Source organism: Zosterops lateralis (genome assembly GCF_965231275.1).
Source record: "Zosterops lateralis genome assembly, chromosome: 8".
NCBI lineage: Eukaryota > Metazoa > Chordata > Aves > Passeriformes > Zosteropidae > Zosterops > Zosterops lateralis.
In genome coordinates this window covers 3,981,346-3,998,059 of record NC_139768.1, presented here as the reverse complement: position 1 = coordinate 3,998,059, position 16,714 = coordinate 3,981,346, and the positions used below count along the sequence as shown (strand labels likewise).

General features: G+C 40.2%; 1 protein-coding gene across 1 annotated transcript in view; it reads left to right on the top strand.

The window, feature by feature from the left end:
• The window catches only part of RET (ret proto-oncogene), a 35,761-nt gene that overhangs the window by 7,293 nt on the left and 11,754 nt on the right, over positions 1-16,714 (top strand). The window contains exons 6-15 of the mRNA XM_083866059.1: positions 2,207-2,465; positions 3,272-3,397; positions 4,201-4,311; positions 6,823-6,942; positions 8,140-8,396; positions 9,092-9,239; positions 12,280-12,387; positions 13,855-14,069; positions 14,158-14,280; positions 15,931-16,001. Coding sequence (XP_083722185.1) covers positions 2,207-2,465; positions 3,272-3,397; positions 4,201-4,311; positions 6,823-6,942; positions 8,140-8,396; positions 9,092-9,239; positions 12,280-12,387; positions 13,855-14,069; positions 14,158-14,280; positions 15,931-16,001 — 1,538 coding nt within the window. The remainder of the gene's footprint in view (positions 1-2,206; positions 2,466-3,271; positions 3,398-4,200; positions 4,312-6,822; positions 6,943-8,139; positions 8,397-9,091; positions 9,240-12,279; positions 12,388-13,854; positions 14,070-14,157; positions 14,281-15,930; positions 16,002-16,714) is intronic.

The window sequence follows — 16,714 nt, the reverse complement described above, 5'->3', positions numbered from 1 at the left end:
GCTGGGCTGATGCCATTTGTCTGTTTGAGCAGCTAAATGAATTGTGTAACAGAAGCACGGCCTGACAGTGCAGGCTTGCCCAGTGGCATTTAACTTATCAAAGGACTTAAAGCTTTATTGACATTTACTGAGACAAATGATGAATAATGTTGGCTGAGAGTTTTAGAGAGGTTATATGTCCAAATGTCCCTGGAATTCAGTGAAGAGGAACAGTATCATTACCCAGACTTTATTAAACATTGGAACTTGAAAGATGGATTTTTCTGTTCTTATTTCTAATAATGGTATTTCTGTGTTAACTATTTGAGAGTCTTGCAAATTTGCAGGTTCCTCCCTTATAAGCTGATGTTAAACCTGACTACTCTTTACCCTCATTACTTGTTTTTTCACCCTCACAAAGGAGGGGGAGGCAGCTGCTTTTACCTTTTCCCCCTGGAGTTCTACTCTGCTGCACCTGAGAGCTGAGCTGGCTGCAGAATTTGTGGAGCAGGGCAAAGTTACAAGGTTGGCTTTCCTTAGCAGAATAAGGCAAAAGGAGAAAGTCTATCTTTCTCATAGAAATTTATTGAGGGAGGCCTTTATAGCTTCTTTTCATATTGTACAGAGAAAGCAAAACTGGCCAATGTGCTGTTGTAAGGATAATCTGCTCTTCAGGGACCCTGAATTTATAGGGTCTTCTCCAACCCCATTGGAGGAAATTGGTGTGATCCAAAAGGTGCCTGGAAAGAGCAGTTACGACAGAGTAGGCAGAAAGGGCAGTTTAATGTAGTTAAAGGTTGCTGCCATGGATCATCACTGTGCTCTCCTGCTGCCTGGAAGGAGAACCATGAGAAGGAGAGCCAAGGAGAACCATGGGAGCAGTTGCAGTGTGGCACCAGGGCTGTGGTGACGTGGTTCTGGAAGGGATGTGTCTAGACCTTGTGTCTAGACAGGGTTTATGAACAGCGGAAATCTTGTCTTCTTCTTCCTGCCAGTCCCAGCATGTTGTGAGAGGAGACAGCCAGAAAGAAATGGCCTTGCTTTCTGATGGCTTTAATAGTCTTTCTGTGTTATCCTGCCACCTAAAATCCCGACAGGAACGGTGCCAAATGACCCATCAGTGCTGTGAATGGGAATAAGTTAGATGAAGTGGGATTATCCTATAATAAAGTATGTTTCTAGAACTGCAAAGGCTTCTTCTCTGACTTTAAATAGTCCAGGTTCATGGGAAGAGGTCTTAGTACACGAAAACTCCTTTTTTTTAGTGACATTCTTTAGTAAGAATGCTGAAACCAAGATGTACAGATATGCTTTTACCAGCAGTGGTGCTTCTTGGAAACATTTCTTAACTGCAGCATTTGAAAATAATCCATCACCAAGTTCCTTTCAATAACACCCCACCCTTCACATTGTGGTTTTCTCTGCAAAGAAAGCCAATGCCTCTGGGCCTGATCGAAATCCCACTCTTGTAAATGGAAAAACCGAAGTGAGCTTTGGATGAGTTCCTGTAGGAGCTGGACAGGAGATGGGGCTTTACATTCCTGTGCTTCTTAGATGATGTGTTTTAGACTGAGGTGTGTTCTAGCCTAGCTACTCTGGCACACGGAAGTTACAATATGACAAACCAGCATATTTTCATTTTTAGACTAAAATGTTTTAAAATTGCAAATGGGAAACAATGAGGTTCTTATTCCTTTTAAGGCTTTCAGAGAGCTCTTCTGGCCAGAAACTTTGACTGTAATATTATAAAAATTATGTAATAGCAATTTCTGTGTTATTTGAAGGGAGTCTCAGCTTTGTTCACACTGAGCTCTATGATTTCTCAAAGATGATGAAAGTTTTTTTCAGTGGTCAGCCTGGAACAGAGCAGAGATTGAGCTCAGAATTTCCCAAATCACAGAGTCTTGTTCTCACTGAGCACTGCTGACCATCAGCAGTAGGCATCAAATACCACTGAATCTGTGCCAAGGCTTTTTGCATTTCCACTGCTAGTCTGAAGACAACAGTAATGCTTTACATCTCTTTTTTACTGAGAATAAATCACATCTAAAGCATTTACATAGTGCATTTGGAGGAGAACAACAAATCTGTAAACCCCAAATAAACACTGAATTTGGCAGGGTACAGCATGCTCCACTTTATTTCTGATACTTTCGAGAAGCACTAAATATTTTTTTTGTCGCATTTTGTTCCTGCCTGTGATTTCTTTGTTGGTGTTTGAGCCTAGATAGGGAAGATCTGCATTGAAAACTGCATGAAATTCCGAGGTGTGAACATCACCTACAAGCTGCTGTCCCCCAACTCCAGCTGCTATCCTGTCAGCATAATGCAAGGCCGAGAGGACAAATTTGGGACTCTCTATGTGAACGATTCCTCTGTGCTGCGCAGACCCGAGTGCAAGGAAATACAATACACTGTTCAAGCTACAGACAGGCAGAGCAGGAAACACACCAAAACCCTCCTCACTGTTGTCCTGGAAGGGACTCGTAAGTACCCCAGTCAGAACCGTTTATTTTTTGACAAGTATTACCAGTATGAGGTGATGCATTTGCAGGGGGACCTGTAAAATGATGGCATTAACAATGAAATTGAGTTTGACCTACAAGATAGGGGTCAAAGAGTTTGGATTTTGAGTTTTGATTTGTACCTTCCTGTAGTAGCTATTTCTTTGAGGAACTAATGCACAGAAAGGTGGGATATTATGTGCAATTCATAATGATCATGATGACCTTTGATTTAGAAGAATCTTCAGTGTGTGTGTGACCTTTATTTTGTATTTCACAAATACGGAAGTGTCTATAGGTATATGTGTTTGTGTATATCTATCTGTTTGAAGAAAGAACTATATGGCCTAAGTATGTTTGTTCACTAATTTTTCTCCTCCCTCCTATCTACAAAATTTTAAATAGTTTTCTTAATATTCATGTAGCAATCACACTGAATTCAAGTTCTTAAGAGCCGTGTGATGACCCACCCTTATGGGGAAGGAAGTTAGAAATATCCTGTAATACCCACAGAGGAGGATTTCACTGGAAACATACTCATTTGTCTGCAAACTATATTGCATTATATGCAAAACAGTACAAATGTACCTGATAAGCACCTCTGTTACATTTTATCAGATCAGAAATCCTATGCCAAGAGTAAATGCGTTAAAGAAAAAGAAACAAAAGCATGCAGTGGACTTTTCTTTTTGTACAAGCCTCATATTGTCTGAAAACACACATTTCTAGCTGGTGCTCTTTGGGTTACTACTGTTACTATTTCCCTTGTCTTGAATTTTTCCCAACAGTTTTAAAAAAAGAAGAGGACTGTCCTGACTCTTGTGCTATAAGTAAGCACCGTGCTGAATGTGAGGAGTGTGGTGGCCTGGGAGTGCTAACAGGAAGATGCCAGTGGAGACAGGGGAGTGGGAAAGGTACATTTATGTTGTGTGAAGTCAAATTTCTGTTTGGTTGTAATGGTGCATTTGACTTCCATAGCTACAAACTGATTTATTCTGGCTGGAAAACGTGGTATGGTAAACTTCACAGAAGCTGTGGCTAAAAATAATAATCAAAAATAATAATCATAATGCCCATATGAAGCATGCACTAAAAAGGAAAATGAGGGGAAGTTGGAAGGGCCATTCTTCATCTTGTCCCTGGTGATGCTGGACATGATACACAAGCCAGCAGGTAGTGAACTGAGCTTGCAGCAGGGCTGGAGTAGGTGCTGAGCACCCAGCAGACAGTGAGCACAAAGCAGTGTCTCTTCCTGTGGTCTGCAGCACAGATCTGACTGGTGACAGCTCTCGACTCATGCAGAGCAACAATTCTGTGTCGGTGCTTGATCCCTTCAGACTGTGTAAGTGTCATACATTCTCTACAACCACTTGTAACCCTTGTATTCAAGTGGGTGAAATTGTGTGGAGAAATCCTCGGCTGTGAAAGCTGCTCTTCAGTCTCAGAGTGGTCAGCCAGCTCTTTTTCAGGCAGTATTCACAGTAACTGCAAGTGACATGAGCAGCGGGCTGTCAAAAGCAGAAAAGATAGCAAAAAAAATTGCTTCTTCAGTTGCCTTTATCTGTCTTGCCTGTTACTTTAGCAGGTGTTTGTGTAGTCCTGGATGTTCATTTTAAAAGGCACCATAACCTGTGCTTTGGAGTGTTAGTGTGCCCTGAGGAGATGCAATGAACTTTCCTTCCCTGTGGTATTAGTGCAGCTGTTTCTCTGTTAACAGGGATCACCACAAACTATTCCACGTGCACCCCGAGCATCAAGACCTGTCCGGATGGCATCTGTGATGTGGTGGAGGGCAGAGACCCAGCTGTGTGCCCCCAGGACTGCACAAGTAGGGAATGTTTTAGGATGGGCTTTTTTCTGTTTCACCTCTGATTGCTTCTCAGATGTCACTTTCCCAAGTGCAGATACTTTTCCGAGCTCAGCGTCTCTGCATTGTCACACTTGCATTTAAATTATGGAAGCGAGTTAAGGTTATGGGAATTAATGTTGACCTTTTTTGAACCAGGCTGACTGATGGAAGGATGAGGTTTTCACAGTAATTCCCACTCTGCTCCCTGTTCATTCACAGTGGTTTTTTGCTGAAGAGGTCGGTCTAGGTTCTAGGCACATTAATGCCTCACTTCCTAACTCAAGTACAGTGTGACAGGAACCATGCCTGTTTGAACTTCTGGGTAAATAACTAAGAAGAAAAAGATTTCCATTTAAAATAAATGTGTTTACAAAGATCATCTGGGGTAATGTACCTGCCCTTTTTTGACAGGTGGCCATCAGAATGATCCAATGCTTTACCTATCTGAAGATCCAGGCAGAGACTCATATAAGCAGAATTTATGAAGGAAGAATTGAAATGAATTTATGTTGGTTCTTTTTACTTGAGCATGTATTTCTATACTCCACTCATACCTGTGAATACCTGCAAGTTCACAATGCACTCTGAAGATACACTGGGTAGAAAAAAACAGTGTAATTTTCTTGAGCAATTGTCATCTTCTGTGAGATGATAATTTTTAAGTGGATCTTTTTGTCTGACAGTCTAATTCAGGAATAAAGACATGCATGTTTCTGGAATGCTTCTTCTGACTCTGACATCATATACTCCAAGTTTAGATTTTAAAATGGAGTCTTAGAGGAACTAGCATTTTCTTAGTGGCTGGGACTCAATGTTCTTCTATAAAATTAATTACTAAAGAGACTTCTTTGTATTTCTTACATGCAAGAATGGATTGTATATTGTAAATTAGTGTTATCAGAAAGATAATTATTTCATCAGAGTGAACAAAAACAATCCCTTAAGTGGTAGCAATGCTTGAAGGAAATGCAAGTAACTTCTCTAATCATCTGAAAAGAATTCTGTATTGGTAATAATTGCAATAATTAGTCATTTTGGAAGTGGAAATATTTGTGCCAGGGGCTGCTATGCTAAAATATGTACAACATATGCAACATCAAATGTTTTGCTCAACGGAAGCCTGAAAGAAATATTGTCTTACTGGATAATAAGTGGGCGAGTAAGACAAGTTTTCAGGATGTTCTGCATGCCCTTTTAACGCCTGAGTTGAATAATTGTGTACATGACTTGACACAATTGAGAACCTGGGCTGGTGCCAAAAGCAGTATACTTACAGACAAAAAAAATGAATGTGTTCTGGGAGATCAGAGCTGCAGGAGAATCATTTTATCAGCTTTTACTGGCAGGGGATGTTTCTTTGGGAATGGCAAACAATAAATAGGCCAAGATGTGTTAAGATCAAGGATATTCTTTAAGTACAGACAGTTGTGAAAATGCTTATTTTTGTAATTCATTTGTCATTATGATGGCTATGTCCTTGAGTCCCAAAATTGCTTTTTAACATTATGAATATTACATTCAAGGGCATTCAGCTGAAGCAGCTGGTGATGTGGCTGTGCCTATCAAAATGAGGCAACCTAATTACATTCTGAGCAAGAGACTTTCATGTAGTAAGAAACTGCTCAGGAACAGGTTAGAGAAGACTGGCTCATTCCCTGCTTCCCTCTTCTTCCAGGTCTTCAAATATAGGCAGATATAGATAATTCCATTTGATTTTCTGTGGCAAATGGAAACTTTATTTCATCACTCTTCATGATGGAGGAAGTTGGCTGGGCAGAGGCAGGGTGGATAATGAGGGATTTTTGGGAACACCAATGCTTTCAAGTGTCAGCTCAGAGGGCAGTGACTCAGCAGAGTCTCTTCCAAAATTAACCACTTGAGCTGTCTGTAAAATGTTGTTTGTGGTTAAGGCAGTTTAGAGATAAAAATGTCACTACTCATTGTCATTTTTATAACGTATACAGAAAAAATTATTTACTTGGACATGCATCTAGTCTGCATGAAGAACTACTTGAAATCAAGAGTATGAGTTTCTGCTTTTCTTTTCCTAATATTAAATAATGCATTTTTAGATAGTGATATTCATTTTTTTAACACTTGCACCTGGCATTTACTCTTAATGCTTTGACTGGACTTTCCTGTAGCATTTTGCAAAGGTGGTTAAGTGTTGATACCTCTATTTGACAGTGGAACAAATGATACCTAGAACAGTAGGCTGACTTTTCCAGGGTAAGGGGAAATTGGCATCAGAAGGAAGAACAGAATTCAGTAATTGCTAATGAGGACTAATGTTTAAACAGTGCAAGGTCCCCCCATTTCAGGATCTCAGAAATTTCACAATTTAGAGTCTTCCATCTCCCTCAGGAGTCCTTGTTATCCCTGCACTATGCTCCCAGGTCAGATTTCGGATTCATACTGGGATAAACCCATGGAAAACTTTTCCCTTTACCTACATGTAAGAATCTTAACCTGTTGTCTGTATTTGATTAGGTGGAAACATTATTGGTGGCCATGGGAAGGGCATTGGAAATCTTGGAATTAAGTCAGGACATGGGATTTGTTACTGCTTCCCAAGACAGAACTGTTATTGTGAGAAAGATGATATCAAAGGTGAGTTTATATGCTGTTCTCATAGTAGTCTTTTTCTCTGTATATATCATGTGTACATATAGAACAGTCTACACTTGTGGCCAGGTTAATAAATCATATCTTTGGTCAGAGAGCGCTAATACAAAACTAGTGAGGAACTGGCACCTTGACGCCTGCTATGGAGCCCGAAAATTTCCAGAGTGGGTTATTTATAGCCTTGGCTAAGGATTCTTTTTTATTCATTACTACTTGACAAACAAGTCGGTCATCCTTCGATTTCCAGCAGCATTTGCATTTCAGTGAGACTTACCTGATATTTGCAGAGGCAGCTAGGAGAATAATGATTTCTGTTGCTTTCAAATAATTCCAGCTTCCTGATAATTTCTGAAAAATCTCACCTCCAAAATGTCAGAGATAACCATCACCCACGCTGTTAGGAGGAGGAGTGCATCACTTTTTACCTTGACCTTCGTTTAAACAGAAAAGCTTTGTGCAGTTGTTTGAAACAGATAACAGATATTTTAGATTGTTTTTATTTTGGCTAGTAACAAACATAAGCATGAAATAGTTTGCATCCTTAAAACTGGATTATTATGCAGAGGTAAGATATGGTCCTTCCGAGCTTGTCTTTCTGGCCAGCTCTGCTCTTCAGATACCATATAAATGAGTTAGTCTTTTGGGTCCAGATTTCAGACAGAGATGTGACTTTGCTTGGAAGAAGGAGCAGCTCACATGGGTGGTAAAGAAGGTGTTTATTCAGGGAGATGGCCCAGGGGTGCTCAGTGTGTGAGTGTCAGTTTTGGCTCTTACTTGCCCTTATGAACAGGGGTGTTACTGATGGAAATGAGGGGGAGTGATTTAGTTACAGGGGGATTTGGCATTGCCATTTAGGGGTAAAAGGGTGTGGAGATACCTGAAGTCTTGGCTGAGCCACCTGGTTCAGCCAGGGCTATCAAGAACCAGGGAGTGTCCATAAATAAGATACAATAGGGATACAATGGACTGGGCCAGGGCTATTAAAGAGACGCAGTGGGGGGAGCCAGGCCTATTGTGTGGCTTAATGACAGTGATTAAGAAAAGGGGGGGTGGGGGTAGAAATGAACCATTACAGAAACTTAATAACAAAAAATCATACAAAACTTTAGAAAACCCAAAACGCACACTGCAACAGTAAGACACCACAGGGAAAAATTCTGAGCAGCTCATTTTGATCTGCAGAGCAACTGTGCGACGGGGTGTGCAAGACGGTGATCACGGGGGCAGTGGGGCTGTGCTTTGTCCTCTCGGTGCTGGTGTCCCTGTACTGCATCCACCGTTACCACAAGAACTCCCCGAAGGCGCCCATCGCCTCGGCAGAGATGACCTTCCGGCGCCCAGCCCAGGCTTACCCCATCAGCTACTCCTCCAGCAACGTGCGCCGCCCGTCCCTGGACTCCATGGAGAACCAGGTGTCTGTGGATGCCTTCAAAATCCCAGTAAGCCCCATGGCATCGTGCGTGCTCTGTTTTGGTGTCAGCCTTTCTCAGGGTTTGGTGTCTCTCTGACCCAAGATTTCAGGCTGGTGGTTCTGGTGGGTGTTTTTCTGCCCTCGCCCTCTGAAGGTTTTGGGTCTGTGCTTGGCGCGAGAATGAATTGGAGTCTCAAGGTTTTGGTTTTCTGGGTTTCTTGCGTTGTTTATTAATTCTTATCTTACAATTCTCTGTGTCCAGCCAAGGTGTTCACAGCAGCTCGGACATGATGTGACTCCCCCCGTGATGGGAGGTCACTCTGCTTTTATTCAGATAATTACGTAAGAGAATGATTTCTGTCTCTGATCAGTCCTTAAGAGAAAGCCTTATTCTATGAGTAAAACTGATTTACTTCTCCATGAAAGTCACATATTCATAGTTATTCTGAAAGCAACCATTTATCCTCTATCACTTCATTTTTCATTTGTACCCAGTTTCCCAGTAAATATAATCCATTATCCATAGACTTCATGTACAGCCTGTTTTGAAGGAGTTGTTCCCAGGTAAGGGAAAATACATTTGCAAAATACCTCAATATCCAAAAATAAGAACACACTGATGTTAATCAAAAGACCAGCCAAACACTGCACACTGCAGTGCACCTGAGGAATAGCCACTCCTTTCCTTGCATCACCTCACAGGATTTCTGTTCTCTCCTGCAGGAAGATCCCAAGTGGGAATTCCCTCGGAAGAACCTGGTTCTGGGCAAGACTCTTGGAGAAGGAGAATTTGGAAAGGTCGTCAAGGCGACAGCATTCCGGCTCAAGGGAAGGGCTGGCTACACCACTGTGGCAGTGAAAATGTTAAAAGGTACCTTCCTGTCAGGGCTTGGTTTGCAAACTGTTTGTGATGACCTCTGAATGGATTTTTGAGACGGGCTAGTGTGAAAGAAAAAGGTCAGCTAAAAACCCAGCAGAGTCACAGCCTCTCCTTCTTCCAGCATTCTGATATATTCTGACAGTCACAATCTGCAGATTTGTGACTTGAGCAGTTAGCATCACATTGATCCAAGTAAGTAATTCTAAATCATGATGTGCAAGGAGCCTCTGTCTTAACATAGCAAATGTATTCAGTTTTGTTTGGCATTGATGGAAATGTTGCAAGGGTTTGTTAAATCTTTCTGATTCTTTTCCTCTATCAAGTTTCCTTGGACAAAGCCTTTTAAATAAATCATGTTATAATCATGTGAAGAGACAGAACAGACCTGTTAACTTAATCTTCTGATTGAGAATTCTGTCTAGTTTTTCCCTTTCTGATCTGCTTTTCAATCAGTAGGAGCTCTTTCAAAATGGCTTGAATAACCCAGTGCTGTCTCCTGCTGTCTCCAGTTTTCCCTAAGACTTTAAACCTGGGGGAAACAAAGAATGCCTTGATAATGTTAAGATTATAATATGAGATGCACTGAACCATTCACTGCTGCTCATAAGTAAAAGCATGTCATTACAGGAAAACGTTATACTTGTTATTATCATTTCTGTTACATTCAAAGCACATTTGCTGCTCCTTGAGAGGAAAGATGCTCCATATCCCTCCACTTTACCCAAGAAATAAATGCATTTTGCAGTGCCTGCCTTCATTGTAAGAGGTTCAGTGCCCAGTAGGTGATATGGAGGAAGTCTTGGAACTAAGATTTTTCAGAAGTGAAGATTAATTAAATATTACTTGTAATACTCCAGTAATGATCTATACTGTATTATGTGGTCAGTACAATAATTACTATTTCATCTCAAGTTTATTTGTGCCCTTAGTGACACTACTTTTTCTAGCACATTTTCATGAGCGTGTGACTGAGTTCAGGTTCCAAGACAAAGTGGTAAAAATGTTGCTTTTCCCTGCAGATGGTTTGATATTCAGTTTTCCCTAGCTGTTGTGAAGGAAAGAATTGACAATGCGAAGGAGTAAACCTTTATTTTAAGTACCTTATTTTAATAAATTGATCTGACATTTATAGTAATGCTTCAGGCTCTAATGAATCCCTCTGTAATGTAAATGAAATTACAGGTAGTCACCTGAAATTCCATTTTCCAACTTCACTGTGGAGAACATTTGTCATTCTTCAAATATTTATGTGGTTATTATTTGCTTAACTTCACTGCTCACACATGACAACTGAAGGACCAGTGCATTAGCTCTCAGTGCCCTTTGCAGTGCAGCCAGGAAGGACAAAGGACAGTTATTTTGGATCAGGCCAACACCACCACGCTTTCTCTGTACCAGATGCAGAGTAGGTCATTTGTCCAAGTGTTTGGGTCTGTTACACACTGACTGATCTTTAAGGACCATGGTGGGCACACCACTGTGTTAATGGGGAAGCCTCTTATTGAATAAAAGAGATCTCCTGCCTCAGGTGGGTAAATGGGCAAAGTTTGCTTAAGAACAGACCAGGGCAGGACTCTCCCTGCTGTGACAACTTGGCATTAGGTACTGGGGAGGGAACAGAGAGCAATTATCTGAGCCAAAATAGTCTTGGGAAATATGGATGGAAGTTTAAAGGAACTTTTCTCGTATGTATTAAATTTGACCTCCTGCTTGGTATGAATGCCCTCATTACAATAAAATTAAAGGAGAAAACACCAACCGATACATAAATACAAATTATTCACAATTTGTTGAAACAATTGGCATAAAGTTTTAGAGCTAAATGTCTCCATTTGAAGTTAGTTTTTTTCAGCAAACCAACAGGCATGGTACATGGGGAACTTTGCTCTATTCTGTTTGTTCACATCACACAGCCCCAGAACGACAAAAATAGGACTTTTCCTATAGGCATTAAGTTGACAATTTTTGTTTTACATAACTTTTTGTAGTCTTTATCAGTAGTGAGGGACCAGCTGATATTGTGCTCCCTGTGATAGAAGATTCTCTACTCTGAGTGCAGATTCAGATGATGATATAATATAAGGCAGATACAAACATAACAGTAGAACAGAATAACTATTTTTATAAGGAGGGCAAACTGGTCACACATGACTAGGCAAATACATCCTTTGGTGCTCACAGTCTTTATGGGAAAAACATACAGTACAGTACCAAAGAGCAGAACACAAACTTGTTTTTATTATCCTTAAATCAGGATGAACACATCCTTGTCAATGCCCAGTAATGACACTGGAGGAACTATCCAGGCACGTTCTGTGTGTCAGAGAGATTAAGGATGAGGAAGAAGGAGGGTTATTTCTGACCTAGGGATCTCCTTCAAGCCCCAGTGCACTCAAAGAGGAAGCTTGTCAGTCTGAAGAATTCTGCAAAAAGGCAGAACACTTGAAAGGCCAAGAAAGCCTCTTGGGGCCATATGTTGCCGCATGATTCTCCACTGACATCAAGTGAAGTCTGCATACATGTCCCCCCATTTAGATCAGTCTGAACTCTATGTATGCACAAGAGTAAGCCAGTACGTTAATGGATTTTTACTCTATTGGAAAATATATTTAGGAGAAGGAGTGAGTGAGTCTTTTTCTTTGTGAGATTTTGGCTTTCATATGCTTCTGAAGCTTTTATTGTATTAAGAAGTTGCTTTAGAACACTAGAAAAGGTCTATAATAATTTCATGACAGCTTTAAGACATTACAGACTCTGCTCCTGATTCTTGCCTGACCTCCTTGTTCTGCAGTCATTTGTATCAGGACAGAGCAATGCTTAGGGCAGGCTGCTACCAAGCCATCACTTGGTTCTGATGTGAATGACTGCAGGACACCAGAGATGGGAAAAGTTCTCTCCTGTGGGGAAATATGGAGTTTTCCAACTTCTTGCTAACTCCAGGAGAGATGGTGGATCTCATACTTCAGACTCTACATAAACTCCTGAGTGATGTTTTCCTAACCAAAACTGTGTGTTTGGTCACTTTCTGCAGAAAATGCTTCCCAGAGTGAGCTGAGAGATCTCCTGTCAGAGTTCAACCTTCTGAAACAAGTCAACCATCCTCATGTCATCAAACTTTATGGAGCCTGCAGTCAAGATGGTAAATGCTAAAAGATAATTATTAAGATGAAACCATCCAGAACAGAAACAATGCAGTTCATTGATGGATTTCAACTACTGCTTAATTTAGTAATTGCTGAGCACCTTTTAAATTTGCTGTTGGCTGAAAAAAGAGGGCTATATTGAAAAAAATAGTAGTTGAAAGCAAAGGGAAATACCAATTCAGTGTAACTAAGCATTCTTCCTGTGGTTTTTCTCAATGCACTTTTGATTCTGAAGCTATTTTTAATTAACCTGTCTCCTACGAGTTCTCTTCCAATCAATATGTATTTCTATATTACAGGAATAATCAGTGTTTTCAAATATGGGTTATATTTCAAGTTTAATTGGTTTTCATTATTGTTGTTATTATTTATATTAAAACAATGTAAATAGGCAACTACAGCCATATATAGACAAATACAAGTGGATAGTTAGGTGGATAGTCAGTTTTCCTTCACTGTCATAAAACCATTGTCTCCATCTGGTTATCAAATGGTTTCTAAAAGGCACAGTCATCAACAAATAAGTTTCAAGGGGAAGAATCTCCAGACACACATATTATAAATTACCAATGAGGCAAATTTTGTGCATAGGAATTGCTCGTTTTAAAGTGCATTTGAAGTGGCACGGCAGCATTCTCTTCCTTTTGCATCTGCAGTTGTGCAGCCTAAAATCACAGCATGGATTCTGCAACCTTGGGCAAAGGCCTGCTGCCTTCTTTGCCCTCCCAGTTCTGTTGCAATTGTCACTTTTAGTTGTAGACAGAGAATGTAATTCAGGAGTGAGTCATCTCTGAGTCTTAGTAAGGTAATGAACCAGTGGGGCGGGTTAGATTTTTTTTCTTTGCAGTACAATGTATTTTTCATCCCAAAGGAAGTGAAATGTTTCTGAGTCAGAGGCTTTTACTAAATATCAAGTTAATTCATTAGTGTATGGGGTGGGAGGGCTTTGATACAGCAGACAAATGTATTTAGCATTACAGCACTGAGTAGGTATTATTCATGTGGGTAATGGGGAGGAGAAATTATTGGATTGCAATGCCAGAATGTTTCTAAGTGCTCTCAACAGGCACCTTAAACACAGTGCTGGAATTAGCAGATGACTTGAGCTCAGTATCACAAGCTCAAGAAGATTATTTTTATTTTAAATTTTCTCTAAGGCTGTTTCATATATGCAATTTGTATGAAGGTTGTTTTTTTAGTCTCAGATAATCTAGATGAGGGATTATAGGCAAGAGCCAGCATTCTGCTTTGATTTAGCCTGAAACTCATTCTCTTTGCTAAAAATACTCTTATTTCGTGGCTGACTCAGTGCTTTTTACATAAAGGGCAGAGGTGTCTGGAGCCTCTGACAGCTCAAAACAACGTGCTGGTTAGAAGAGACCTGTTTGAAAAAAAAAAAAAAACACAACCCTAAAATGGTTATCTATTAATTGTTTACTGACCTGTATGTTTGTTCATTTCAGGCCCACTGTATTTAATTGTGGAATACGCCAAATACGGCTCCTTGCGCAGTTTCCTCAGGGAAAGCAGAAAAGTGGGCCCGAGCTACGTGGGCAGTGAGGGCAACAGAAATTCCAGTTACCTGGATAACCCTGATGAGAGAGCCTTAACCATGGGAGACCTGATCTCCTTTGCCTGGCAGATATCCCGGGGGATGCAGTACCTTGCAGAGATGAAGGTAGGGCAGGGCAGTGGGGATTGCAGCGTGTGGAGCTGCTGGTTCCTGCACAAGAAGCATAAACATTCCTGTTGTTTCCTCCCAAAAGCTGGTGCATCGGGATTTAGCAGCCAGGAACGTGTTGGTGGCAGAAGGGCGCAAAATGAAGATTTCTGATTTTGGCCTCTCCCGGGATGTGTATGAAGAAGATTCCTATGTAAAGAGAAGCAAGGTACAGTGGGTGTGAAAAGCAGTAGTGGAAATTATTGCCTGATCAAGGAAATGAATTTAGGCTGTGGGAGTTGAGCATAGATGAAAAGGAGAATGTCATTTTTATTTCCTTAAAATAATTATCTTAAGTTCATAAAAATAGCCAATGAAGCAAAATCATGAGCTTAACCAGTAGGATAGAAATACATATATAATATATGTATGTATGTAAAATATATATCATCTTTAAGTAACTATTATCTTTTCCACTTCTCATTTATCCAGTCCTCTTGTTCCACTCCTTATTTATCCAGTTTTTCATCAAACTACATGCAAACACAAACAACCCCCCCCCCCCCATCTTTTTTTTCTTTCTCTCTTCCTACTTACAAGTAAAAATGTAAAGTAAAATTACCTAAGAGTTGAAAAAGATATAGACAGTTTTTAGCAAGATCCACACAACTTCCACAAGTCACTCCTGGGCTAGACTGTGATGTTCATGAGCACACCTTCCCACTGACTGTGTCAAATGAGCAGTGGTAGTTCAGTTCCCTCTATGTCTTTATATGAAAGAGTTGCCAACAGAATTTTTTTCCGTGTGAAAATTTTAACATTTTATGAGAAGATTTCCATAAATACTGTGAATTTTTAGTTTAGCTTTCCCTGTTTTTAAAGGCCAGTTTGTGGGAATGTTGCATAAGTCAAAACGAGTTGTGAAGAAGAAAAAAGAACTTCTAAAAGACATGATCTTATGTAAAAGGGCATTGCCATGTTCATTTAGCTGTCTTCTGATGGATGTGTTTTTACATTGATTTATACCAGTTGCTCTGTATTTTAAGAGTAATTCATCTACATTAAGGCAGTTTTGCAGTTTAGTTTCATTTGGTGTGGCATGATGTACTGAGTGGATATTTGCTTTTCACTTCTGAGATGCTTATCAGTGGAGTATTATTCAGAGCCTAACAAGCATCTGTCTGCTTGGGTGGGGAGACAGGGAAAAGAAGGATTTGAGAAGGAAGAAGTAGTTTCCAATCCTACTGAAATCCTTTCTGCACAGATATATATGGATTTCATGAGAATGAGAAGTAAGGCATATGAATGCTAATCATACTGTGAAGGTTATGAAACATCTTGGAAATTTTGCAAACCTAGATTTTCATGAATGTTTGGGGCAGAATTCTCAGATTTTCTCAGTGAATTTCTGCCAGTGAAAAATAGCAACTTGTGGATTCCACTTAGAAATTAGGAACCAAATATGACTGTCCAGGTTCAGTTCTGAAACCAAAGGTGCTTCTATTTATGCATCATAAATGAGATAGCTCTTACTCTTTAATCATCATTCCTCATAATTTTTGCATCTTCACGTTTTCAAAGCTCTTTGTTCAGAGAAGAGCTGTTTATCTGACTTAAACTGATGACCATCTGCAAAAAGCCACACCAGCTTATTTCACATAATTAGGTTGCTGAAGTGTGTGAAAAGACATGAACTAGTTTTTTAAAAAACTCTTACAATTATCTCCTCACTGTTTTTCTTATGAAATGCCAAATCATAAGTGCATTAGCAAGTGCTGTAGTATGGACAGAGTGTGTTTTGCCATTTTGAAGACAAATACCTTGTTTTTTAACTTGGAGACTTATTTTTCTGACCATCACGGCTTTTCTTACCTCCTAGGGTCGAATCCCTGTGAAATGGATGGCCATAGAGTCCCTATTTGACCATATCTACACAACACAAAGTGATGTGTAAGTGTAAATTCTGAAATGTTTTCTGGTTTGTGTGCTTGTTTGTGGAGCTGGGGGAGGAAGCACAGCAAGGTACATGAGCCAAAGCCATTACTCTTGGAAAAAAACATGAGAGAAGCCTGGATAGCACCATAAACTGGCAATGATACCTAGGATTTTTTGCTGTTGAATTAAATCTAAATAAAAGGTTATCAGAGGTAGTTATGTACATAATTCCTGTTGAAATTAACAAGGGTAGGATGTGTTTATGTGACATGATTGATTAGTAGAGTTTGCTGCAGATAATGTTCCTACCTGAACTCAGTTCTGTTCATCACTGTAACACTCAGTGGCAGGTGAGGAGTGGAAGAAAGGAAGGGGAATTTAATGCCTGACCTCTCTCCTGTTGAAATCAATGAGAGAACTCCAGTCAGCTCAGTCCAGTTTCAGTGCCAAGATACAAGCTTATTTCCATGATTAGGGAAACAGAGACCATGAAGATGGGTGTGCTGGAATCTCCACCTGTGATGAAGAGGAGGCAAAACAACAGCTGAGCTATTCCATGTCTGATTAGCATGGCAGAGGAGTGTTTGTAGACGTTTTAAATTCAGGACCAGATACTTCCATTTCTTTCTCTCTGGGGTGAATGATGCTTGTGACTACTCACCAGGCAGACTCTAAAGCTAAAGATTATTTATTTAGGAGAAAAACCTCTAAAGAACTGTAAAAGCAGC